The sequence below is a fragment of the Mytilus trossulus genome, chromosome 11 (genome assembly GCF_036588685.1).
Source record: "Mytilus trossulus isolate FHL-02 chromosome 11, PNRI_Mtr1.1.1.hap1, whole genome shotgun sequence".
NCBI lineage: Eukaryota > Metazoa > Mollusca > Bivalvia > Mytilida > Mytilidae > Mytilus > Mytilus trossulus.
In genome coordinates this window covers 36,171,833-36,199,415 of record NC_086383.1, presented here as the reverse complement: position 1 = coordinate 36,199,415, position 27,583 = coordinate 36,171,833, and the positions used below count along the sequence as shown (strand labels likewise).

General features: G+C 32.3%; 1 protein-coding gene and 1 long non-coding RNA gene across 2 annotated transcripts in view; one reads left to right on the top strand and one right to left on the bottom strand.

Moving 5' to 3' along the window:
* LOC134691044 (uncharacterized) overlaps positions 1-27,583 on the top strand; it is a 261,558-nt gene that overhangs the window by 25,836 nt on the left and 208,139 nt on the right. The window lies entirely within an intron of this gene.
* On the bottom strand, positions 613-10,558 carry LOC134690333 (uncharacterized). Its single transcript, XM_063550298.1, has 7 exons — positions 10,488-10,558; positions 5,923-5,980; positions 5,436-5,613; positions 4,334-4,487; positions 3,421-3,632; positions 2,403-2,551; positions 613-812 (listed from the first exon to the last, which is right to left on the bottom strand). Exons 1-7 carry the CDS (start codon positions 10,522-10,524, stop codon positions 668-670), a joined length of 933 nt encoding a protein of 310 aa, XP_063406368.1. The 5' UTR covers positions 10,525-10,558; the 3' UTR covers positions 613-667.

Below are 27,583 nucleotides of genomic sequence, written 5' to 3'. Positions count from 1 at the left end.
CCGCTGCGGTACAGCCAGTACTGTTTAGACATTTGCATTTAATTTAGATGTGTCGGTCTTTTTCTAGATTGTTCAATGGTTGGTATTTACCTATTATACTGATATTGTCTGAACATGTAACTGATCGCAACTGGAATGATTGCATACCAATTGTCTGAACAGAACCGCGTTGACCGTGTTATATAAAAATCAAAGAAAACTGAAAATTTTGTAATAATATATTCCACTTATCTCAAACATGCCGAATGTGACCTACAACATTAAACGGAGTTTGTACTATAATGACAAACAGGAGGGCAGCGACATTTTGAGTAGGATCTGTTTACCGTTCGGTGCAACCGATATCAATCACCTTCAGTTTTGATAGGTTCGGGCAGCGCAGTCCTTTGTTTTTTATGTTTTGTTGTGTGGACTGTCTGTTCGTCTTTTTGCCTTTTTTATAATTGTGAGTTTGAACGGTCCTTTGGTATATATATCGTCTTATTTGAGTATTTAGACATGTTAAAGGCAATATTTACATCAAACTGACTCCTTATGACTAATCTTCATTACAAAAACGGGAAAACAGTATGTTAAATGGGATTAATATACACAAAGGAAATACAAGATGTGTTGAAAGAATAACTTTTGTTTTAGTGAAAATATGTACGCCTATTTGTTAGCGTTGTCATACACAAACATGCAGGCCGCTGGGTTTTTCAGCATGGTTACTAGTATAAATATAAGACAGTATACTGTACAGTTCCTTGTCTTTTGCGTATAGATGATATCTCATAGCTGCTTCATTTGCACAGAGAACACTGTTCGAACACCTGTTTTGAAAATCAAACAATATTATGTTATACATTAAACACATAGGAAAGATATATATAAAAAGTACATTCTTACAACTTATTGTCTTTCAAAGGTAATTGCATCTTAATATCAGTTATTGGTTCAGACTAATAGACTCAAGATGAATAAGAATGTTTAGAACAGAGGTGTCGGCATTATAGCAAAGAAAATGACTTATTTCAATTAAATATGACAAAGAAAATGAACCTTAGTCAACAGAATCTGTCGTTGGCAAAGTATCTGTCCGAAACTAATAACTGGTAATATGTATTCATGACTTGTAAGTCAATAAGTCAATTAAATGTATAATCTTGCCCAGTGATTTAAAATCTACCCAGGAAGAAATCAGTCTTTGAGCAAAATTCATAATATGCCTCATATAGAAAAAACTCTCAAAAGGTAACTTGCCTTTAACTTTTTTATGCAAGCCTCATCAGTGACACTCGAATAAAAAAAATAGAGAATAGACATACTAAGACAACAGAAGTTATATGTTGGCATATCAATACATGCTTATTTGATTTTATTAACCAGTTTGATTTGTTATCTTTATAAATATAACGGGTTACGAGCCATATCACAGTGTCCTTGGGTCACACTGACAATTTATTATAGAAGAGGGACGTGAGATAATAGAGGGACAGTCAAACTCATAAATAGTAAATAAACTGAAAACGACACATAATTTTCTCCAAATAATTTTGCATTGCCATATACATGATAAACTCGTAACATGCCTGTACATAAAAGTATAAATACAATATATATTAAAAGGCGTCCAGTTTTGGATACCCATGAAATTGTAATAGTTTATAACGATTCCAGACATTCTGCTATGCAGTGTGGGTTTTGATTATTATAACGGCCGTATGATGACCTATAGTTCTTAACATCTGTGGCATTTGGTCTCATGTGGCGAGTTGTTTCATTCCACATCTTCTCATTCTTATTTAATGTATTGTTTTCTATGAAATGAAGCTATTCTAAATTTGCGTTTAGATATACACTAAATTATGTACATTGCCATATACATAATACACTCTTAACATGCATGAACATATCAAGAAAAGTATAAATACAGTTTCATGAATTTTACTGCGTACAATAGGCTATTTGCCAATTCCCGTAATTGACCCTGTAATTAGAGATTCCTAATTTGGTTGTCTCCCTTATGACGGACATTATTCTTTATTTACAATGGAGAGCTAGCAGATATAGCAAATTTACCTGTTCGTAATGTTAGAAATCTATAAATGTTTTTAAATCTTTTAGTTACATTAATTTGTTATTTAGTTAAATGCTTTTGACATCAATAATTATTTTAAAAGAAAAAATAGTTAAACTGCCGATACATCACTTTCAATTCATCATGCTTGGCATTAGCAAAAGGGAATCTTGTCCGGTATGGAACCAGTTTACGATTGACAAAGGGAAGTAATTTGTTTAAAAAGTGTGTAGTTATAGAATCAAATCGATAATTGGCAAATGGATTATTATATTCATACATTTTTTTATCAAAAATATATAACATAATTCTAACCTAACTTCACATAATGAATTTTGCTTACTCGTTCATATAGTTTCCGTGTGATATTCCACGATTGGTGTTGAAGTACGCTGCTGCCCCTTGTGCTAGATATTCTCCTTCACTAGACATGGAATATGAAGACATTTCCCAGGTGCGATGGGCCCTGGCAGCATTATAGGAATTAGTAATCTGAAATGGATAAACCAGTAAGCACGATGTAAAACATGAACATGACTATTTTACAACAAGTGGAGCTTCTGTCTGAAACACACTTTCTTTGTTCTATACATACTCTTCGTCGTCTTTAATGTTTTGTTATAAATTCAGAGTTAAATGGACGATAACTATTCATTAAATAAATAGCATATTCAATAAGTAGAACTGGGGCAATATGCGCGATTGATTTCCCATAGGCGGTAAAGGTAACGTTTTCTACTGTAGCTCAGTCCATATCATATACTTGTATGTTTAAGATGGCTCGTTTCGATAATGAGACATTTTCATATATGTCGTTAAGTATTTGGAGTACGAATTGTGATTAATTTTCCCGTAAATGAGCATACCCCGAAAACCCTTTCATGATGCAGCTCTTCGTGGTAAACAATCTCTTTTTCCACGCAATATTTTTTTGAAAATCTAATACTTTGAATATATTTAATAGTTTTTACACATTTATTCTATGGTCCTGTACACAAATGATAAAACTCAGTCACTTGTTAACAATTGAAACATGTCCAGTATCACTACATAGAGATTTGATGGTTTACACATAATGTTTGTGTTCTTCAATTAGGCGCATCTCAGGGATATTGACACAACGGTTGAAGTTTGTAAATAAAAGTAAAAAGACGCATTGACCTCTTCACTTGTGTTAAGGCAATACCTTCAACTTTAATGGTTTGCTTTTTACTAATTGTGATCTGCATGCAGAGTTGTCTCATTGACACTCATACCACATCTATCACTCCTGATTCAGTGAAGCATTAGCATGGAATGTTCCGAAGGGGCGAATTTGTGAGCTATCGATCCCTACACTCAAACAGATAAAACAATTTTACTCTTGTTTTCATTGCAGCGTCTACACCATAGGTATGAACTGAATGAGTGAATTCGTGAACTAATACATTAAATGTATGTAAGTATGGATCGGCTGCGCTACAAAGTATGTTGTCATCAAGGATTGTGGTAGTACGCCCTGCAGATCCGGCTAAAGTTCCATACTTCCTGCCATCAGGGGTACAAGTATTTTTACAAGCATTTGAACATATACCTGTGAATAATTAAGAATTATTTTCCGTTAGTTATTGTTGATAACAATAAGATATAATGTTTATTTCTAAGCAACATGACTTTTTTTTACCAGGAGCGATAATTCCGAGAGAACAGAAATAAACCTGAACCGGCAGTTAGAAACCCCACTAAAATCAAGCGGGTTCCCAATTTTTTTTTTTTTATTATATTTTCAATACATACAATGGTTTGATCTTTCAAAACGTGTTGGTAAAATCAGATAGTGTGGCTATTAGCTAATACCTGGAAAGTAGTAACGGGAACCAGAATAAGTAAAACTATACAGTACATTTACCCAAGATCCCTGTTGACGCTCATTCACGATCCCGTTTACACAAGTTAAGCGTTAACCAAATATCTCAAATTTAAAAAAAATGCCTATTGGTGATAAAACGCGTCCAAAATTAACGCTTCGATTTATACATGTCTATCCATGCATTTTTAAGGATCAAACACGAGTAAGCATGTACTTTTAATAAACCGACTTTTTTTTGCGGATACTTTATTTCTCGTTTAACCCTTTTAATCCATTTCGCGGCAATTTGATTTCACAATTCTCTTTACTTGATGATGTAAAGTAAGGGAAAATCCAAATTTAACATATTCACGACGATTTATATAAAAAGTTATGCGATATTTTTTTCTCTCACTAAAATATAAATAGCTCGCCAAAATGTATACCTCTACACTCTGCTCTATCAGCTACATAATGATTGTATGGGTATATCATCATGCCCTCAGATTTTGTAAATACTCCAATTTTAACTTGTCCTGCAACGCTGTTGCATATAGCAGTAGGCATATTCTTTACCATTCGTGCAATTATTTGGGCCGCCTTAGAACAAAAAGCAGTACAGAGACATATACACTTTTGGATATGAATGGATGTACTATGTGTGTTTGTAAAATAAGTGTTTACAACAACAAAAAAATGATTAATGTGAGTTATATGGTTTGTGCTTTTCTATTTCACTGGTTTTTTTTATGTAACAATAATAATGAATGTCTATCTCTTTGTGAAACGTTATGTTTCAATATCAAATGTACCATTTGAGATCAACATTTTTTAGTGTATTGCTTTTTTCTTTCCTTTCAGCTTTTAATGAACATTATTTGGATAAATATAAATGTTTATATATATAAAACTGAGATCAAACCCAAAAAGTGTCATTATGGTATAACACAACGTATATTTGAGATGCAAGCAATGTTTAAATCTCGAAATACCAGACAAATTAAGAAAACAAACAAAAACCGAAAAATCCGCATCAACTAAAAAAATCATAAAATATTGTACATCAAAAGAGTAAAGAGAATCTGATATGCTGTGGACTACCTCCGCATGCGTGATTTTCTCGCTGCGTTCCAGACCCATTGTTGACCTTTGGCTATTTTCTGTTTTTTGGTCGGGTTGCTGTCTCTTTGACATATTTCCCATTTCCATTATCATTTCTTTTGGATACAGGCATATATATTTGGGCTCTAATTAAGCAGACATTACCTTAGTATGAGCTGTACCAGACACGGATGTCGTTGCTGTTACATTACCTTAGTATGAGCTGTACCAGACACGGATGTCGTTGCTGTTACATTACCTTAGTATGAGCTGTACCAGACACGGATGTCGTTGCTGTTACATTACCTTAGTATGAGCTGAATCAGACACGGATGTAGTTGCTGTTACATTACCTTAGTATGAGCTGTACCAGACACGGATGTCGTTGCTGTTACATTACCTTAGTATGAGCTGTACCAGACACGGATGTCGTTGCTGTTACATTACCTTAGTATGAGCTGTACCAGACACGGATGTCGTTGCAGTGATATCAATAGTAGTTCCGGATTTATAATCTGCAATCCCACCATTGCAATATACATATTTATGTTTGAAAGATGTTCTTGTTGAATGAGCTGGAAGTGGATGTTTGGACTCCGACGTAAAAATTGTAAATTGTTCAGGTCTGAATATCAATGAAATATTTATTAGATAAAATAATATGAATAATAAACACCATTGGACATACACAAATATATAAATAAAAACGAAGGACATGTTAATATCCTGTAAAATTTACCTTCGCCGGTAAGAAAATAATAAAAACTTATGCAAGTCTATTACAGAAATGAAAATATCGTGATCGGATAAACATAATATCATACATGCCAATCATACAATACAGTTGGTAACAAATATAGGGGGATGTGAACTTGAATAATAGATTAGAACCTTTAGTAGTTTATTTATAGAAAAATACTAAAAATCCACTTACGAAAGTAAATTCATTAAAGCATCTTCTTCCCTAGTTGGTGGAGGAATACAGAGTGCACCTGAAAAAAAGCTTTTATTAAACAAATAATTGTAACTGTTCTTCAACTCTTTTATCCTATCTTTCCTTGTGACTTGTAAACCTGTCATTTAGGAATACAGTCTTCACTTGGTGGAGATCCTGAGATTATGGTCTGTTTTGGTAGGGCTTGTTTTGTTCAGTCATAAGTTTCTCATGCAGACATTTGTCCTTGTCTTTGTATCCCCAACATAACGTTGTCAATATATCTCGCATAGCAAATACTAATTTTTGTTATTTCCTGTGAGCTTAGTCAAATAGTGTTTTATAGTACTGTATTGATGTTACATCCAAAAAAGTATTTAAAAAACAGAAGATAGAAACATTGTCTCGCAATTGCGTGATTTATAATCACTCTTTCAACACATGATCAATGTCTTTTTAAAAAGGAAAGTCAGCTGATATGTATCCAAAGAAACTTATTTTAAATAGATTTTATTCAGATATGAATAACTGTCCTAATTTTCATTTTATCAATTTTTCTAATGGTAACTCTTTACAAACAAATAACGACAAAAGAAACGATTTTCGTATCCGATTGCTATAATAAACATTTTGGACATAGATGTTCCTTTGATTCCTTCTTACGTTGTGTACAATTACACCGTACTCGCAGTGTCCTTGTCTGTAGTCGCGTTTTACATTTTCATGGACGAAGTTTATGTTTAATTGATAATATATTAGTGAGGATATTTGTGCCACAAATTAATAAAAACCTGCATAGATAACGTTTTAGTAACGGAATATTTCATACCAATCTGCACAATGCTGTTAAGAGCATACGGTACTATTTTGATCCTGTATTTACAAGTTCATGAAAATTTGCATATAAGCTATGTTTTACCTGATTAAATCAAATATGTAATAATAAATATTCCTTCTTGTGCTACGTTTTGAGTAAAAATAGGTCGAAACTTTGTATATTCGCTCCAAATTCAGATTTGTGGCCGTAATTTCTTTTTCGAAAGAAAGACATAGCTTTTTGTTATAAAAGATAAACACAAATTATTTTTGGTTAAATAATCGTTAATTTCTGTATTTTGCAAGTATCAGAAAGAAATATGCATTTTCTTATTTAGAAATAACTCATGTTTATCAAATGTTCATGAATTTAGGAATAAACGTAATTTTTTGCTGCATGTTTATCAGAATTAAAAAAAATCCTCTTTTTACAGTTTTATAAAATTTGGGTCACAGAATCTCCCTGCAAAATGAAACAAATAGCCGTTTTGAAAAATAGGGGCCCATGGACTCATTTTCAAATTAAATCAGTTTGTATGATAAAAATCAGTCGAAAAATGCATCTTTTCCCGATAAGTCATAGTTATGACGTCGCGAAAATATCATTTTGCGTTAGCAACGTCATTACCTCCCCTGTAACTGTATCGTATGCCCTTATTGCCCGTTAATATCGAAGTGCCCGATGTGAACTAATTGACCCTTTGTATAAACTTGTTCTTAAAAGTTTTCAAATCAAGACAGGAGTAAAATATCTTATCTTATTTTCAAAAGCATAACTAAATTTAGATGTATTTCCAGATAACCTGATTTTTGTATTTCCAGATAACCTGACAGTCATGAAATGTTTTGTTAGCACGTGTTCCTTAGTCTTTAGTTCTATGTACATGATGTAGCTGTTTTTATACATTTTTTGGTCATTTTGTTAAGCTGTTGGCAGTTTATTTTTGATTAATAAGTTTTAAAGTTCCTTTTTTGTCGCTTCTGTCTACAAAATGATGTTTGTATCTGAAAATTCACGAAAAATCTTTACAAAAAAAATTCGTCAGTCGGGAACGGTAACTGGATCTGGTAATCTCATGAAAGAATTGTCAATAAACTATTAACTCAGTATGAGTTTGAAATGTGTGTCCAATGCGGTAAATCCAAAACTTTTCAAACCATTCGCTTGCAACCAATAATATAGTGTTATTAACTGGCTGTTTCTGTATTGGCACTGGTATAGATGCAAGGTTTGCTGTATTGGCCTCGAGACCCGTAGGGTCGAGGGCCAATACAGCTGACCGAGAATCTATACCAGTGCCAATACAGAAACAGCCAGTTCATAACACTTTTATTAAATGATTATAAGAGAATTAAAAACCGGAAGTGAACGTCCCGTATTAGCCCATGGGCCAATACAGCTTTTTTCCCGCTTTTTTCTGTATTGGCCCTGTTTTTTTCCGTTTCAAAAACCTGTTTATTTTATGACTTTGATTTAAAAGATATTATACAAATGTTTTAATCCATAACGATACTTCCAAAGTTAAGTAATGGCGTAAGAAAATTGAAAACCGGAAGTGAACGTCCTGTATTAGCCCTAGGGCTAATACGGCTTTTTCCCCGCTTTTTTCTGTATTGGCCCTGTTCGAAGAGCAATATTAAATCTTAATTGATATCGACAGTGGAACGTTTTTAGTATTGCACATGCTGATTTATCCGTATTAGGGCTTATTTGCTCATATCATTTAAAAAAGCTATGTTCAGTCTATGTTCAGAACAAGTTGTTACGTATTTTAAAAAATCATCAACATCATTTGAACATACTGAATTGTTTCAAAAATTACTGGGCAATACTAACAAACATGCAGATCAATCTGAACATCTACGGAGAAACTGAACCTTCATAAAAAGACTGACCATGAGTTGATAACTATTTTATCCGACTTTTCAGACGAGGTTAAGACCAAAGAAATAGTTACCGTTTAAGAACTGCAATTCATTTACTTGAATGTGCAGAGATGCTCTCTATATATATTCAAAGGTAACATAGGTACACAATATATGTGTTATAAAGGCACGTCATAGCTACAGCACAAGTATGATATATAATCACATACAAAGGACAGGACATTGACATTGGGTTACATGCATAACGCTTCATAGTTAAGGAGGATACGAAAAGCAAAGAATAACAAAGGATGTGGTAAACTAAAAGAACCGAAAACACCATGGGAATTTCGTAAAACAACGAAAAGCAAACAATCACTGCACAGAAAAAACAAATTGAGCAACACTAGACTAGTCCGTTAAATCTAATGTGATCGTAAGGTCCAGTTTTCAAACCATGTGACAGATGTGCAATGTATTGCGTTGCTCACGTTAAATACAAGTTAGGTTAACCGTTGAAAAAAGAGGGACGAAAGATACCAAAGGGACCGTCAAACTCATCAATCTAAAAGAAACTGACAACGCCATGGCTAAAAGTTAAAAAAGACAAAAAGAAAAACAAAAGAACACATGACACAACACAGAAAACTTAAGAATAAACAACACGAACCCCACCAAAAACTAGGGGTGATATCAGGTGCTCCGGAAGAGTAGGCAGATATTGCTCCACATGTGGCACCCGTCGTGTTGCTTATGTGATTAAAAATCACAAATTAAATTGATGGAGGTCACAACTAACGAAAAGAGATCGGAAACTTGTTCACGACAATTGAAATATTTAGTTCATCTGTGATAAATATAATCAATCAGGATCAACCAGCTAGCAATGACTTTTATTCAACTTTCAAAAGGGATGAAGCACATTGACATCAAGCTCTGTAAATCAAGGAATAAAGGAAAAGCTTATAGTACATTCGAAAACGAAAACATAACCATAAGTATCTTAATATCGTATAATTAGGTGTTCCACTATACAAATACAACCCTAAATATATCGCTATGCTGTATCTGTATACTATACAGATATGGCTATAAAGCTCCGCCCACTGCCGAACTGAGTATTATATGAACCTGTGTAACCTCAGAATGTGTATTGCAGTCACATTCCAATGACGTATTAATTGCGAATAAACGATAAATTTTATACGTTCTGTTTGTTTTCAAACATTTCTTTAGAACAATAAGAATCACATTAATTTTTCTGATAACATACACTGATAAACAGCAGTCTTTGTTCACAATGACAACTATCGATTTCTAAACTTGAAGGTGTATGATTGTGTAACAAAAACAACCATGTCAATTTCAGAATGCATGTTTAGTGACTGGGAGTCTGAAGCGTAGGACAACTCGTACACCCCTGTTTCGAATTGGACAATGTTTTGTCATGTGTTGTTACTAATGAAATTAGTTGCTATGTTAAAATAGATTATTATTCACCTTGAGCGATGTATTATTATTGACCATTCGATATTTTTTATTTGCGAATCCACCTTCAGTTGAATGTGTGATTACTACACGGGCCTCCTGGGATTTCAAATCGAACATAAATGCAAAACATATGTTTTTTGTGTCTTTCAAAACACAGATAATATACAGAATTAATTCAGGATACAGACACTAACTGTTGAGTGTCTTTAAATATCAGCTGTAGTAAGTACTCGGCTGGAACCAGATGTAGTAGCTCGCTTAAATCTCGTGTACACCTTGTTTCCTAGACTCGGACAAATACAGATGATATTTAAAGACACTAAACAGGTATTGTCTAAACTATAAAATCCTACATGTCTTCTATTATTTTGTGTACAGCAAATTGTCCTTACCTGCAAATAATCCAAACAGCAATGTAAATGTTAACATTGTGTAACCACTACAATTATGACTGTGTCGTAGATAATGTAGACCCTTAGATTTATATGGGATTAATATACGAATATCTAGACATATACATAGTAAATGACCTCAAAGAAGATAATGTAAATTTAAGCCTTGTTGTATTCAGGTCATTGATTTAATATGAACTCATTTTGGTGCAGATCTTTCTGAAAGAAAAAAAATGATCATCACAATAATGCCATGGAGGTATACAGTCATATATTTGTTTTTCTTCTATATGATGTTATTCACAAATGCCTACTAAAGTACACAAATCATTCGTTAACAGACAAAAAGAAGGAAACACTTGGAGATTTAAGGTTATTAAAGTATAAGAATCTTTATTTCACAACTTGAAGGTATATACGAAAGTAAGTCATTTGCACACAGACAACTACAATAAAAAGAAATACACCGATGGATCTAAAGTTAGATAACAAGCAGATTAATGGAAACTGTATTTTTACAACATATATAAGAAAGTATTTCATTTATCAGTGAATAACAGTCATGTTATCACAGGAGACCTCAACATAGTCGATGACCGTGAAGTCATAACTTTTCTAAAGAAAGGACTGAAATACCGTCCTCCATCTACAATAGATTGGAAACAGTGTCGTCAGGTCATTAAAGACGCTCTGTCTGCCTATTGTAAAAATTGGTGCAAACGTGAAAAATCCGATAAAAAATCTTTAGACAGTTATTTGAATAAAATTATGAATACTGTTGATATTCGAATATCTCATTTAGAAAACAATTCTGAAATTAATAATAGGAACCATGATATTCCCATTTCTAGAATAAAAAACAAACTCAAGGTACTCGCAGAGCGGTTTGTGTTCGTACCGACAGACAAGGCAGCAAATAATGTAGTGGTGGTGTGACGCATATACTACACGAAAGTTCTTCAAAACGAAATAATAAATTCCTCTACATTCAGGTCAGTGCGCACCACAGAGAGTCAAATCGTTAACAAGCATACCACTGCCACTGCCCAGCTTAAAGCATCTTCCGAACATTTGAAAGTCCCTACCATGTACTGGTTACCGAAATTACACAAAAAACCATTTAAATTCCGTTTCATCTCCGCTTCGAGTAAGTGTTCTACTACTAATCTATCAGTGCTTCTAACCACCTCCCTTACTACTATCAAAGAACTCGTTATTAACTTTTGTAATAAAGCTTATGAAAATAATGGTATTAATTATTTTTGGAGTGTTAAAAATTCTTTAGAGGTTTTAGATAAAATACATGCTTTCAATGGTCCTTACAATTCTGTTGACAGTTATGATTTTTCTACTATGTACACTACACTTCCACACAGTCTTATAAAGAAAAAGTTTTCGTATTTGATAAAATGGTCTTTCGAAAAATCTCATTGTAATTTTATTTGCTGTAACTCGTTTAAGGCCTTTTTCTGTAACGAAAAAGGAAAGTATGCTAGATACACTTACTGGAAATGTGAGGATATGATTGAAGCTTTAAACTTTCTGCTTGATAACATTTATGTACGTTTCGGCGATAAAGTGTATCGTCAGGTAGTAGGTATTCCTATGGGCACCAACTGTGCCCCTTTAATAGCAGATTTATTTCTATATTGCTATGAATCTCAGTTTATGACCAAACTCAGTAAAGACCCATCATTGTTACATTTGGTTGATACATTCAAAAATACCTACCGTTATCTGGATGATATTTTTTCGTTGAATAATCCAGAGTTCTCTAAATATACTTCAGAAATTTACCCAAACGAACTTACTTTAACTAAATCTAACATAAACAGCAGCAGTTGTCCTTTTCTAGATTTAGACATTTCAATTTCAAACGGGAAACTTCACACTAAAATTTACGACAAAAGAGACGATTTTTCATTTCCTATTGTTTATTTTCCTTTTTTAGACGGCGATATGCCTTTGGCTCCATCATACGGTGTTTATATATCGCAACTCGTTCGGTTTGCCCGTGTGTGTTCTGATGTCATAGATTTTAACGAACGTAATCAATGCATCACTGGTAAATTGTTGTGTCAGGGATTTCGATACCATAAATTACTTAAAACTTTTACTAAATTCTTTCATAGATACAAAGATTTGATTAGTAAATTTGGCTATACCTGTAGAAAGCTTATTAAAAATGGTATTTCTCATCCTAAATTTTATGGTAATATTGTACTTAAAGCGAGGAAATCACTATGTGATCCTTGTAAACTCATCGAACCTTTGAACAAACTTATAAGTAAGGGTTATCGTACCAATATTGTAATTACATCTCTGAATATAGTTCACATTGGCACTAATATTGGTTTTGTCATTAGCAAATTAAAACATAACTAAATTTCATTATCTTTTGAGGAGAGATGTATTGGGGACACAGCCACGTTAACTTTTATTTCTATAGAAGTCGCTCTTCACTATACTACTACCTGTCGATACATTTATTTTTGGCATTGCACAAGTCATGTCTTCTTTGACTATTAATGACGTTAAAATACTAAATCCCTGTGATGTGTTTTAGTCGATTTTAGTCTCTGATGCATGATTTTATACTATTAATTGGTTTTGGCTTTTAACTAGCTGTCAGTAACTGCGAGTACTCTCAAATCGTATTTTCTTGTTAATTCGACCTGTTGATACTGTTTATAATGCTTTTTTGTCATTTTTTATTTATATGGATCTTGGCTGTATACCAGCTTTGATTATTTGTAATATCTTCAATTTTTCACTTATTCTTACAACATTTGTATAAACTTTAAGATTATAAAAAAACGGTTTTTTTCTAAAGTGAACATTGATTGGTTAAATATTTCTCAGTGTGTTTAAATTTATTTGATAGCCTTTTGGTCATGACTGTTTGTCTCTAATATTTAATTAACTGTGCATTTGTATTCAGATATCGCAGATCAAATTTATTCGTTCTTTGTGTAATCATACGTTTTTTGATTGAGTTAAGTCTGCTAATTGATATTTTATCGTATGTTTTTTTTATGTTGTGATGTTATGCTATTGTTTCAGAAAAAGGGAGAAGGTTTGGGCCCATTAAAACGTTTAATCCCGCTGTAAATGTTTGCACCTGTCCTAAGTCAGGAATCTGATGTACAGTAGTTGTCGTTTGTTTATGTAATATATACGTGTTTCTCGTTTCTCGTTTTGTTTATATAGATTAGACCGTTGGTTTTCCCGTTTGAATGGTTTTACACTGGTAATTTTGGGGCCCTTTATAGCTTGTTGTTCGGTGTGAGCCAAGGCTCCGTGTTGAAGGCCGTACTTTAACCTATAATGGTTTAATTTTTAAATTGTTATTTGGATGGAGAGTTGTCTCATTGGCACTCACACCACATCTTCCTATATCTATATAAAGTCAAGTTCATTCGACATTTTTTGTATATGTTTTTAAACTGTCAAATATTGTAACAAAAAAATGTAAGGTAGTTTCAAAAATTAAAACGACAGCACTATCTTTTAATGTATCAACTAATTAAGATGAAAACTGAAGGTAACAAACATATATACACCGAGGGAACCACGTGAAAGAGAAAGCGCTCTTTGCTTTGAATGGATCGAACACAATGTAAAACAAAACCCCGTCAAGACGCCATTATCGACATAAAGCATCTCACTTTTGAGTTGCACCGGTAAACTGATTTGAGATATGGTGTTAGTAAATTTTATGAAGTGTGTAATTCCGCGGTTTCCCTATTATCTTCTATTCATAGCTGAATTACTTGGGTGTATGGATGCGGCAGTTTTTGTGGTCCTTTTAGGCCCTTCAAAATTTGCAAATTTTACATTCAGATAATCGACTTTGAATGCTCAGTTGATCAAGAAATATTCAGACTAAAGTTAACATGCTGTTAGATTTTTTAGATCGTGTTTAGTTTATGTACAGATTGTTGTCAATCTGTATTACAATATCTATAGTCGCTTGATATTTAATAGGTCAAACAACTTTGACATGTTTTCTAAATAAAATAACAACTGAACTACTTTTTTCAAGAATCAGAAATAATTATCAAAACTATAAACCAATACCAATGAAATTAAATTATTTTAAAGGTTTACTGGGATTTTTGAGAGTGTAACATTTACCTATAGGATTCTGTCGTGATAAGTTCAAATTCGATTATAATAATGTCTCAACGGGACATCCCCTTTAATAAGCCAAATAACACAATAACGTTGCGTGCATGAAGGTAGATCGTTATAGTTCAAGGTTAATAATTGTAAATCACTGTTAGTTTGTGCGTAATGCACTATTGCATATGTTTCGACACCAATTTATTAATATAAATTAAAGCATGTGAATACAAGTTACCGAAGAAATTTAATGTAAATTATAAGATAGAAAAAAAATGTTATTTAAATGCCACAACTGTCAGATTTGCCGGGGGGAACTACGTTTCGATAACACAAATGTAAAACCGCGTTATTTAACGTTCACAACAGTTAAGTTACGATTTGTAGTATTCTTCTGCAAACATGCCGACAGTTTTCCTTTGTTAATCAGGAGTTGCTTACCCTTTATCAGTAACATTGGCATAACTTAAAAAATAGTGTTGTGTGTGTCTTAAAACATGTTAATTAAAATAATATTGTATGTCTATTTCATTACATCTTGGTTTTTTTATAATTTTTTTACGTGCATTTGATTCTCTTAAATTGGTTATATAAGGACATTGCCGGTATCATAAGTAAGATGTAAACTAAATTGGGTAATGTTATGATGAACCGTAAACTCATCTCATTATTTATTGATCAAAATAGTTGTTTCATGTGGAGATTTTATTCTTAAAAAAACTGTAGGTGACAGTTTAATTATATAGAGAGACGGATATACAAAAAATAATCACACTTTAAAGTTGAGAACATATGACGCAACCATGTCAGAAAAAGAAAACAACTAAAACGTAAGCTTTTAAAAAGACTGTACCAAGGTGACAAAAATATAATAAGAAAAGTGAGTGATAGTTGGCAAACTTTCGTTGACACTGCAAGGATAAAACTAAAGAATTCAGAATAAATAACAAAAAATCGAAATAAAAAGAAGTCAAAACCGTTGAAATCCAAAATAAACATCATTTTTTGTGATTAAATGCAGTTAAATTCTTTTTTTGCAGTCACTCTATATGATTTGGTGTCAATCAAAAACACACATTGTTATTTGGATGGAGAGTTGTCTCAATGGCACTCAAATCATGTCCTTCTATATCTACTTATAACCTATTGACAAATGGACGGCATGTCAGAAATAAAACAGCACATTTATATAAATAAATATAACAAAGTTACCCTTTTTACATATAACAACACTGAGTGAAAAGATGCTGTGCAAATACCACAAACAACAAAGCAATTTAAAACATTGTTTATTTATCAAAAGTATACATGGTATATGCTGACAGTTTATTGATAAATATAGGAAGATGAGGTTTCAATGAGACAACTATTCATCCAAGCCACAATTTACAAAAGTAAACCAGTATAGTTTTAGGAACGGGTTTCAACACGGAGCCTTGGCTTAAACCACACAACAAGCTATTAGGTTACTAGAGTAAAACTATTCTTACGGGAAAACATAAAGTATAATCTATACATATAAAAACGAGAAACACTTATGAACCACATCAACACACGACAACTAGTTAACATCATGTTCCTGATTTAGTACAGGTGTACACCTTTGTTGTTGGATTAAACGTTTTAATGGTACCAAACATTCTCCCATACCAGAAACAACAATGAAACATCACAACATAGAAAGACACACTGTAAAATATTAATTCAAATGGCCTTTCTCAATTGAAAGAAGTAGCGATACAATGTAATAAAATAAACGGTACCAATTTTGTTGCACCAGATGCGCATTTCGACAAAACATGTCTCTTCAGTGATGCTCGTGGCCAAAATATTTGAAATCCAAATCTTATATAAAAGATGAAGAGCTATAATCCAAAAGGTCCAAAAAGTATAGTCAAATTCGTAACAGGAATCAGAGCTTTGCATGAGGGAGATACATTCCTTAATTTATAGTAATTTCTAATAATTTGTAACAGCAAATTTTGAAAACACAAACAATCCGTATGTTCATGCCAGTACCGAAGTACTGGCTACTGGGCTGGTGATACCCTCGGGGACTAATAGTCCACCAGCAGAGGCATCGACCCAGTGGTAGTAATAAAATAAACGGTACCAATTTTGTTGCACCAGATGCGCATTTCGACAAAACATGTCTCTTCAGTGATGCTCGTGGCCAAAATATTTGAAATCCAAATCTTATATAAAAGATGAAGAGCTATAATCCAAAAGGTCCAAAAAGTAAAGTCAAATTCGTAAGAGGAATCAGAGCTTTGCATGAGGGAGATACATTCCTTAATTTATAGTAATTTCTAATAATTTGTAACAGCAAATTTTGATAACACAAACAATCCGTATGTTCAAGCCAGTACCGAAGTACTGGCTACTGGGCTGGTGATACCCTCGGGGACTAATAGTCCACCAGCAGAGGCATCGACCCAGTGGTAGTAATAAAATAAACGGTACCAATTTTGTTGCACCAGATGCGCATTTCGACAAAACATGTCTCTTCAGTGATGCTCGTGGCCAAAATATTTGAAATCCAAATCTTATATAAAAGATGAAGAGCTATAATCCAAAAGGTCCAAAAAGTATAGTCAAATTCGTAAGAGGAATCAGAGCTTTGCATGAGGGAGATACATTCCTTAATTTATAGTAATTTTTTATATTAATTTATAGTAAATTTTTCATAGTAACATATGTTTGTTTACATGAACGTTGCTTTTCCCTAGTGGATATTTGTATCATGGTCACCATTCCACAAATTTTGTATTGAATATTCGGGGAGTTAATTGATTAACGTGGACCTAAATAGAACAGTTAAATCCATCAACGAAAATTAATTTTCGTGATAGTGATTGCATTGATGAATTAAAAATCAAATGTAAATACAGGAGTTGTTTGGTGAATCACAGAACTGGCCAGCTGCATTTTAAGTCGAAAAATCAATCAAATAAAACATTCTAGCTGCGGTTATTAAATAAAAGCAACATTTGATACTACTCAATCTTTGTAAAATGTCATTAGTGTCTTAGGAGAAAGTTGATGAACCAGGGTTATGTCAAAGAACGTCTCGTCCCTTTTCTAAAAGAGTTCATCGGAAGGTGCCAAGACCTTGTAGATAAATATTCCGTATTACCTTCTCAAATAATACACCATGGTCTTGATGTATAGATTCTGCGTACTGATGTACTTTATCATCTTAACAACTTATTTTATTGTTTTTCATTTGTCTTTGTTTTATTATTAATATTACTTTTACTGTTGAATGGTTTTATGTGATGTCCGGTTGACGTGGCTCGGTACTTATACATCTCGTCAATGTGTTTGTATTGGCTTTCATTTCTTTTTTAGTTGTCTGTTTTGTATATGCGACATTTTGTATTTCTTTTTTTTATAACGTGACTTTGTACTTTAAAAGATCCCGACTGTATGATATTGTTCTGTTATATGTCATTATGCTATATTTCCGTTATGAACTTCTATATACGTTGAACCACAAATGTTAAAATCATTCAATCGCGTAGTGGAATCAACTATTTTTTGATTCTTATACATTATATATCATAATACTTTTGGACTAGTTTAAATCTCTGTCTATTTCTGAAATATATTCTTACATACTTTTGATTTTTTAACCCTGTATGATAACATTGCCTATGTAAAATTTTAAAATTGTTTGTATGCACATTGAACGACAAAGTTATATGACGTATACAAATTGCTTACGTTGGACACTCAAATCAATCAATGCAATAATTCGTATAAAGTAGATGTGTGTGTGTTCTGTTAAATTGTTCCTTTTGACATTGTTATACAATGATGACATATGTACCCTTGTTTTGATTATTTGGTTTATTGAGACTGTTTGTTTAACGCATCAATGTAAATAAACGGAATTTGATGAGACTGTCATTAAAGTAAAAGGGTTAGCGCTATAGAACCAGGTTAAATCCACCATTTTCCACATTTGAAAATGCCTGTACCAAGTTATGACAGTTCTTGTCCATTCGTTTTTTATGCGTTTTGTTATTTGATTTTGCCATGTTATTATGGACTTTCCAAACTGATTTTCCTCTAAGTTCAGAAATTTTGTGATTTTACTTTTTAGTATACAGCTGTTCAAGTCATTAATCGAATAAGAGAAAACAAAATTGGATAACGAACTTAAACCGAGGGTACATATCAACTTTAAGAGGAAAACAGCGAAGCATCCAAACTTTGAAGTGCTACAAAATTTAAACTACAATGCACCAAACATACAAAGAAACAAAATTTTAGATTTTTTTTAAGTAACAGCCGACAACAAACATACTGACATTTGAGCCGATGATTCAAAATACAAATCACGTCATGCGATTCATGATTCAGGTTACAACATGTAGAAAAACATTGGTTATTTGAACTTATTTCATATCTGAGGCAAGGAAATTTATGACAATAACATACGTAATATACTTCACTGTTTATCGAACGGAGGTAGATTTTACAAATGCATTTAGATCTCTATTGTAGTTTTATAATGTAGTTTCATCCATTCTATTGAACTTAAAAGCTAGAACAATAATGAAAGTTAGTGGCTTGAAACTATATTTGGTCTGACGTTAAAGTCATACGAAAAGATTGACTGGTAAAAAATAATATGCAATCAATACTTGATCCAATGCATGTATATATCATAAACTTAGTTTTCTTACCACGATTTTATCACTTTTTACGCAAATATATCGTACACTCATTTTGTGTTCTCTATGTTATAAGATGAAAAATGGCAGCTACTTAATTGTTGTGTTTTAAAGTTGTAGTTTATTGATTGTCACTTTCAGGTAAAAAATCAACAAGGAAACTAGATATTGAACACATGTCTGACATGTACAATCAAATAATTGTTTATTTAAATAACAGATCAATGCGTACTGCGATATCCGAATTTTAAGAAGAGGGTCGCGCTAAGATTGCTTTGTATACGGCAAATATGTCGGCGAATTGCTTCCTGGAGGCAATCGAAAAAAATATATGTACATAAGTTTTATAATGAAAACTATCCATTTTGTAATTAAAACATATGTATATTTTTTTGAAGTCTGAGGTTGTTAAGTCTGAGGTCTGACTTTAAATATATAGATATATGATATTTATAAAGATAGACTAATAATGCGAGTTTTTTTTCATTTGCTTTCTCCCAAAAAATTATAACCATGTAAAGATCAGGGCCCCCTTAATTGCTTTCCTAGACAGCTTTGGGTTGATGTAACAAGTGATTATTAATAAAATATGTTTAAATAAGTAAAAAAAAAGTAAATGTGTTTATACAACATGAACAATGAACAAGGATTTGAATATTTATCTGTAATCAAATTAATACTATTAGTGTCGATACATTAATTATCTAATGACGCAAAATGTGAAACCAAGTAAGAAAATTGGGCATGTGGCAAAGAGACAACAACCTGTCAAAGGAGCAGAAAACAACCGAAGGTAACCAATGAGTCTTCGATACACCTAGACATTCACTAACCAAGGGCGGAACATAGTCAGTACTTATTCCTTTCAAATGCAACATGTAAAATATGAACAATGAATATACAAATATCTGAGAATAGAAAAAAATGAAAGGAGAGGTGAAAGATACAATAGGGACATACATAAGTCGAAAGTTAAATGATAATGTCATGTTAAATTGTACTGCATGATAGTTACATATAAGCTGCTTAATTATTTGAGAGACCCAGCTTATTACTGCTGGACGCCTATGGTTACATGTTATATATGGACAAAAACCGTGCATTGACTTGACATATCGTTGATATGTCAAGTCAATGCACTATCCTTCTTTATTCTGCAATCTTCAAAAAAATATATAGTTTCAATTGTTGTTTTATGTGTTAATGTCATTATTTGCTTTGATATTGGAAAACATCCGCCATTTATATGAATACCTCATATCATTCAGGCGGAGAAATATTCAACACGATGAGACGTACATTACCTGTTGAAATTTGCAATTGATGGTGAAGGAATTGGTTTAAGAATGAACTTAAATATCAATAATAAGTATACAACAGAATGATTTATAGCTTACATACTAAAAATAGTAACACGTGAACTTTTTTTTTTAAATAAAAATTGCAAAAGAAATAAGTTTAAGTCGTTGTATACATTGAAAACAAGAACGGATTGAATAGGTCGTATGAATAATTAATTACGATTTTGGAAGTTTCTAAATATTCATAAGGAAAAGTTATTTCATGTCAGTGACTGTATATGACATAGGAATATACGGTCAACACATTTTGACTGCTCAAATAGAACGAGTGCAGTATAAAGTTTTGACTCTTTCTCATATAGAAGTGGTATTGCAAAGCCATTTCACCATCGCACTAGTTACCAGGACAACAGCTGACATACACAAGCATGTAATCCGTTTATGAAGTTGTATTATTGATATTACCTGATGTTCCCCATCCCGATAAAACAGCAAATATTTCCATGTAATTATTGACATGTACATGTATTATATATTCATTCAACCAGATACACACTCACAAATAATGATTGATACATGTAATAAACATATGTTTTGAAGCAAAACACACAAATAAACATAATTTGATACAGAAATATATTGATTCAAATCATTTAAAAAAGAGGGATGAAAGATACCAGAGGGACAATCAAACTCATAGATCGAAAATGTCTAAAAAACAAAAAGACAACCAGACAAATAATAGTTCACAATACACAACATAGAAAACTAAGACTAAGCAACACGAAACCCACAAACCATTGGTGGTAATCTCAGGTGCTCAGGAAGGATAACTCCATGTATCATGTTGCATTTTGAATTGGAGATGACACGTATTATACTATGTAGTTTTTGTTGTGAATTTTTTTCTGGTCGTTGTATATATATATATATATGATGCAACTTAAAGTGAATAAAACCTCATACATTCATTACTTACAATTATTTGTTTCTTCGAAGGGTTCAAATATGACACAGATGTTAAATATGTATGAACTATTGCTGGTTGGCTTTTTATTATAAATTGACATTTGAAATCCTTATAAAAGCTATCGTCAAACTGCTTAAAGTACAACATAAATTAAATTGAATGTAGGTTGGCTATTTGTAAACACTAAGTCATTATAGAGGCATGTTATTTTAATTATTTTGGAGGCATTATAGTGTAAAGTTTCACAATTATAGACGGTTGTTAACCTACATATAAAGTCACCGTATTACCAGTGAGCTTATACTAATGATCGAAATCCTTATAAAAGCTGTAAGAAAACTGCTTACGGTACAACAAACTTAAGCAATGTTCAGATGTTTAATGAAATATCGTAGATAATTAGTCTCCAATGGGGGCTGTCAAGGAGAAAACATATTCTTAAAGATCTCAACAGTAGTAACGATCTTTAAAATCTTCGTTAAGCATGTTCCCTGTTGTCTTGTCAACATAAAGATATATGCTAGTGATTTGAAGGTCGTCATTTTTTTTTATAATATATTACTTTCCGACTTAAACTAGACTTAAAGTCCCACACTGTTCTTGATAATAAGGACAATGTCGAAATGAGTGTTTAACAATGTCAAAGAATTGTATCAATTTGATAAGAATATTGAAAAGTCAACCGTCATCTAAAAGATATTTGCTTGTATAGATTACAATGCCACAATGATACGATGACTTATGTGGTTAAAAAGTGTTATAATTTTTGGTCTGCACAAATAATAGTTGACATTCAGATAAGATTTTCTAATGTGCAGGTTTTATGTAATGCTATTGTTGTAAAAGAAAATCCACAAGAATCAAAACAAGTTTTGTTCAGTAATTATTGATGCAATTTATGGTCTGTCCAAAGTCATATGAATGAAGTGTATCTTGTGACATTCAAATTAAGGACGTTCGGTCAGAATGGGCACGTTAAATCCGATGCCTCGTGTAAAGAGAATGTCTTGCTCTTTGCAAGTTAAGAACCCATTCAACAACTCTTTGAGGGGTCCGAAGGTGGCCTGTTGCAAGGCAAGATATCTGTCCCTATCCGATATACTCTAATTTTCCTGTGTTAGTCCAAATTTTCTCGAATATCATCCCGGATGGCCTCTATAATTAAAAAAGCTACCCATTGTATTTATTGTTAGCTTGTTATTGCCCACAGATTAAAAAAATATAGAAACTCGTATCTAAAAAAAAGACACCAAGAAAACCAGCATTAAAAGCATGCATTTCATGTTAGCATGACTCTGATGTTAAACTATTAATTCAGGTAGAAATGAAGGTTGTTATCTATCAAAAAGAAATAAAAATATAGACACGCTGCATTTGGTTTCATTTGTTCCAAGTTTATGTTTGTCATTTGTTGATGTGGTAAATAAGTGTTTCTCGTTTCTCTTTTTCAAATATTGATTCTACTGTTAGTTTGTCATGTATGAATGGATTCAAAAAGTCATGTTTGGGTCCTTAATAAATTGCTGTTTGGTGTGAACCACGGTTCCGCGTTGAAGACCGTACTTTGACCAATAACGGTTTCCTTTTACAAAATGTGACTTGAGAAGAGAGTTTCATCTTTGGCATTCAAATAACATCTTCTTATATCTATATGAACAAGAATCTCAACAGTAGTAAAGATTTTTTAAATCTTCGTTAAAAAAAGTAAAAACACAAAAATACCGAACTCCGAGGAAAATTCAAAAAGGAAAATCCAAAATCAAAAGGCAAAATCAAAAGTCCAAACACATCAAACGAATGGATAACAACTGTCATATTCCTGACTTGGTACAGGCATTTTCTAATGTAGTAAGCGTGTTCCTGTTCACTTGTCAATATAAAGATATATTCTAGTGATTTGAAGGTCGTCATTAATTTTCATTATAAATTACATTCCGAAACTAGACTTAAAGTAACGCACCGTTCAATATTAGAAGGACAATGTCAAAAGTAGTGCTTAACAATGTCAAAAATTGTTCCATTTTGATAAGAATATTGAAACCGTCATCTAATAGATCTCTAATTGCATGAATAGATTACAATGCCACAATGATACGATGATCGACTATTTGACAACTGTTGAAATCAGTCCGAGAGACTATTGGTCGGGGTATTACTGAAAGAAAGATAGAGACACAAAAAAGCATAATGGTTATGCTTATTTGAAATAGTTGAATGTTTGCTCATATCATAAATTGAGGGCAACCTCAATAGTGTACTAAGATTAATTTGACTCGTAAAAAATGACAAAATTTTGACAAACTTATTGGAAATTTTGACAAAAATTAAAAAAAAACTGAGGAAATTTCGGCCTCATCATTTATAAGAATAATTTTCTTGGGTACACAACAGTTTTGTAAACACTCACTTTGATCATTGAGAAACTTGGCCATGTTAATATATTCTTTAGGTATGTTTCATCTATATTTGTTTAAGAAATAGTTAAAGGCCGACATGGTTGTTGGTTGTTTTACAAGGCTGAATAAATGTTTGTAAATTATGTAATTCCCCTATAAAACCATGGCTGCTAATATACATTTTAATGTTTATATGGTAATTAAACACGTTCACATCCAATGCAGACTTATAAAACACATTAGAAAAAAGCAATGTTGATATTAGCGAAGCGAAATAGTTAATAAAAAGACCATCTCACGATAAAGATGGTAAAAACACAAATATTTCTTTAGGTTTCTACAAAACATCTATAAAATATCCCGACCTTCAGCGTTTAACAAACATTACATACTTTGAACTATAAAAGTAATGTCACCAAAATCAATATCTTGTTACACTATAACAAGAACATGACATTATTTCAAAAGCGGATAGACTTAAACATTTTATCCGAAAATAATCCGCCTGGAAAACATTGAACTTTTGAACGAATACTATTTTCAACAATCTTTTCGTCTTTAACAGTTTCAGAATGTCTGCATTATATATTAGAATATCTTGTTTAATGAAGTATTTGCAACATTCAGAGGCTGTTATTTACAATAGGCTTAAAATTTAATCTGTCTTGGATATGACGATATTCAATTCAACGAATCAATCAACGACTGATAACCTTTTAATATATAAAGTTGAATTATCTAGTTTCGGATGTCAAAATTGGTATGCGAAAAAAACCCTAAAAAATACTGAACTTACAGGAAAGTCAATTCGGAAAGTCCATAATCACATGGAAAAATCAAATAACAAAACACATATAAATCGAATGGACAATAACTGTCATATTCCTGGCTTGGTACAGACATTTTCAAATGTGGAAAATAGTAGATTAAGCCTGGTTTTATGGTCTCATCAAATTCAGTTATATTTACAATGATGCGTGACCTAAATAGACACAATGAAAAAAAATAAACTGTAAGTATGAAGCATATTAGATTACATGTCATATGTATACTACTATTCAAAATATAAAGGATAGTTTAGTTTGCTTTGTGATTGATCTTTTATTATCTCTTTTGTACGTCGTTTTTGTTAGGGTTCGTATTGCTAAGTCTTTAATTTTTCTATGCTGTGTCTTGTTTACCATTGTTTGTTTGCTTGTCATTTTCTTTTTTTGCCAGGTCATTGTCAATTTATGTTTTAATCTATGAGTGTGTATATCCCTCTGGTATCTTTTGTCACTCTTTTTATACACATTGGTGTTAAACAGTCACCTCGGAGTACTGTTTAATTTTTTTTGAATGATTCTTTAATTAATCCTATTATAACAACAAGGAAAGTGAAGAAGGATAATTTCGTGTTTATTCATGTCGTCACTGACAGATTGAAGCTTAGTAGAAGAACTTATTAAATGTTCAATATAAGAACTGCTTGACCTTTAATTGTTTCTACTTAATGTCTGATACCTTCTTGTTTGGCATCACATAAGCTTTACTTGTTTCTTTGGATGAAAGTGCTTCATGAATTCTGATGTCGTGCTTTAAAAAAGAAATTACAGCCATAAATAGATTTGATTTTGGAAACTTAATATGTATATAACTGCGTTTGATCTTTACAATTGGATTTAACACAAAAATAACACTGAATCTATTTATCTATTTCTGGCGTTTAAAACGCTTCGTGATCTGGATAACATCTAGACAGGACACTCAAATCCCAGAATTTGTTACGCAAAATATATGAATACTTCAAATTGTAATGAATAACTAAGCTAATCGTCAGACAATCAAAGCAATACGCCTTCATACAGATTAATTACACTCACTGTCAATTTGTCATTGGTTATGTCTCAAAGCTGTCCATGGGATTAACCTTCGAGTGAATATTGATATGGAATATTTACCAATACAGTTTTAAACGACGAAGATATTGAACTGTCAGGCTAGACAAACTAATAATCAACGAAAATGATAAATTGTACATTAATGCTAATTATTCATAGGATCTTTGACCTTAGCCTCGAATTAATATGAAAATCCGTCATTGATTTAACCAATCAATTATGTTTGTTTACATGACCTTACACAGGAAAGCGTAAGACAATCCTATTATATATTTTTCTTACAGCAGTAGATTCATTCAAACAGTTTCTTGAAGATAAACAACATTTATCAGATATATCTTATAGATGACAAGTAGGCAAATAATTAATAACGAAACCTCGATATACGATGATTGTATTCATCTTTTCCAATATAAACAATATTTACAAACATGAAAATAACACGGTAAATCCCATTAGGCCAGAACGCTTTTGCTACTTGGTAAACATGGAGATATTTGGTATTTTGACTCTCAATAATGCTCAAAGAAAGTTATCCTGCTTAAATGAATTTCAAATACATTGAAAAATAAACAGTGTAAACTACCCCATCCCGATATTAATATTTCTAATGCTCGAATATCAAAGCTTGATACTAAGATGTAAGATAAAAGAGATGATTTTTAATTTCCTCTTGTTAATTATCAGTTATATGGCGATTTATAATTAGGACCACCGTATTGTGTCTCTATATCTGAACTTGTTCGATTTTCTTGTGAATGCAACTACTTATTTGGTTTTAACGGACACAATCTCTTTATAAATGAAACCTGATATTACAAGGGTTTTCGATATCAAAACTTGTCTGACGTCTGTCTAATTTATCATCGCTATCAGGACATAATCCCTCAAAACAAATTGTCGTGCAGACATCTTAGACGTTCAGAAATTTCAAATCCTTCCATTTATGGTAATATTCTATACAAAGCACTGTAGATATTGTAATGTTTTTATGTTAATATCATTGTGCTTAGTATTATCCTCTAATTAATTTGAATTTCGGACTTCTTTTTAATTTTACCTATAAAAATAATGAGATATTGCACGATGGCAAAGGAGAAATATATAGAAGCTCTAATGAAGTGAATGTAAACAAATAAAGTCATCCGTGCGGCCTTCAGCAATGAGAAAAACCCAAACCGTATGGTCCGCTAAAATAGGCTCCGATATGAAAAATAAAAAGCGATTTATTGGAGATAATTTACGGCACAATTTATAACAAAACAATTTACGAAAAAACACATATGACAGACACTAAACTATAGGCTTCTGACTTAGGATAGGCACATACTGAACGGGCACGGTTTATATGTTTGCCAGCGTTCAACCCTCACCTAATAGTTATCAAAGTTACCAGGATCATTATTTAGTACGCCAGACGCGCGTTTCGTCTACATAAGTCTCATCAGTGACGCTCATATCAAAATATTTATAAAGCCTAACAAGAACAAATTTGAAGAGCATTGAGGATTCATTATTCCAAAATATTGTGCCCAAAACGGCTAAGGTAATCTGTCCCTTGGATAAGAAAATCCTTAGTCTTTCAAAAAAATCAAGTTTTTTAAACGGAAATTTATAAAAATTACCACACTTTTGATTTTCATGTCATCACCGAAGTGTTGACTACTGGGCTGGTGATACCCTCGGGGACGAAACCTTGAATAGTGGTGTGACACCACAACATAATAACAACAAAAAAGGAG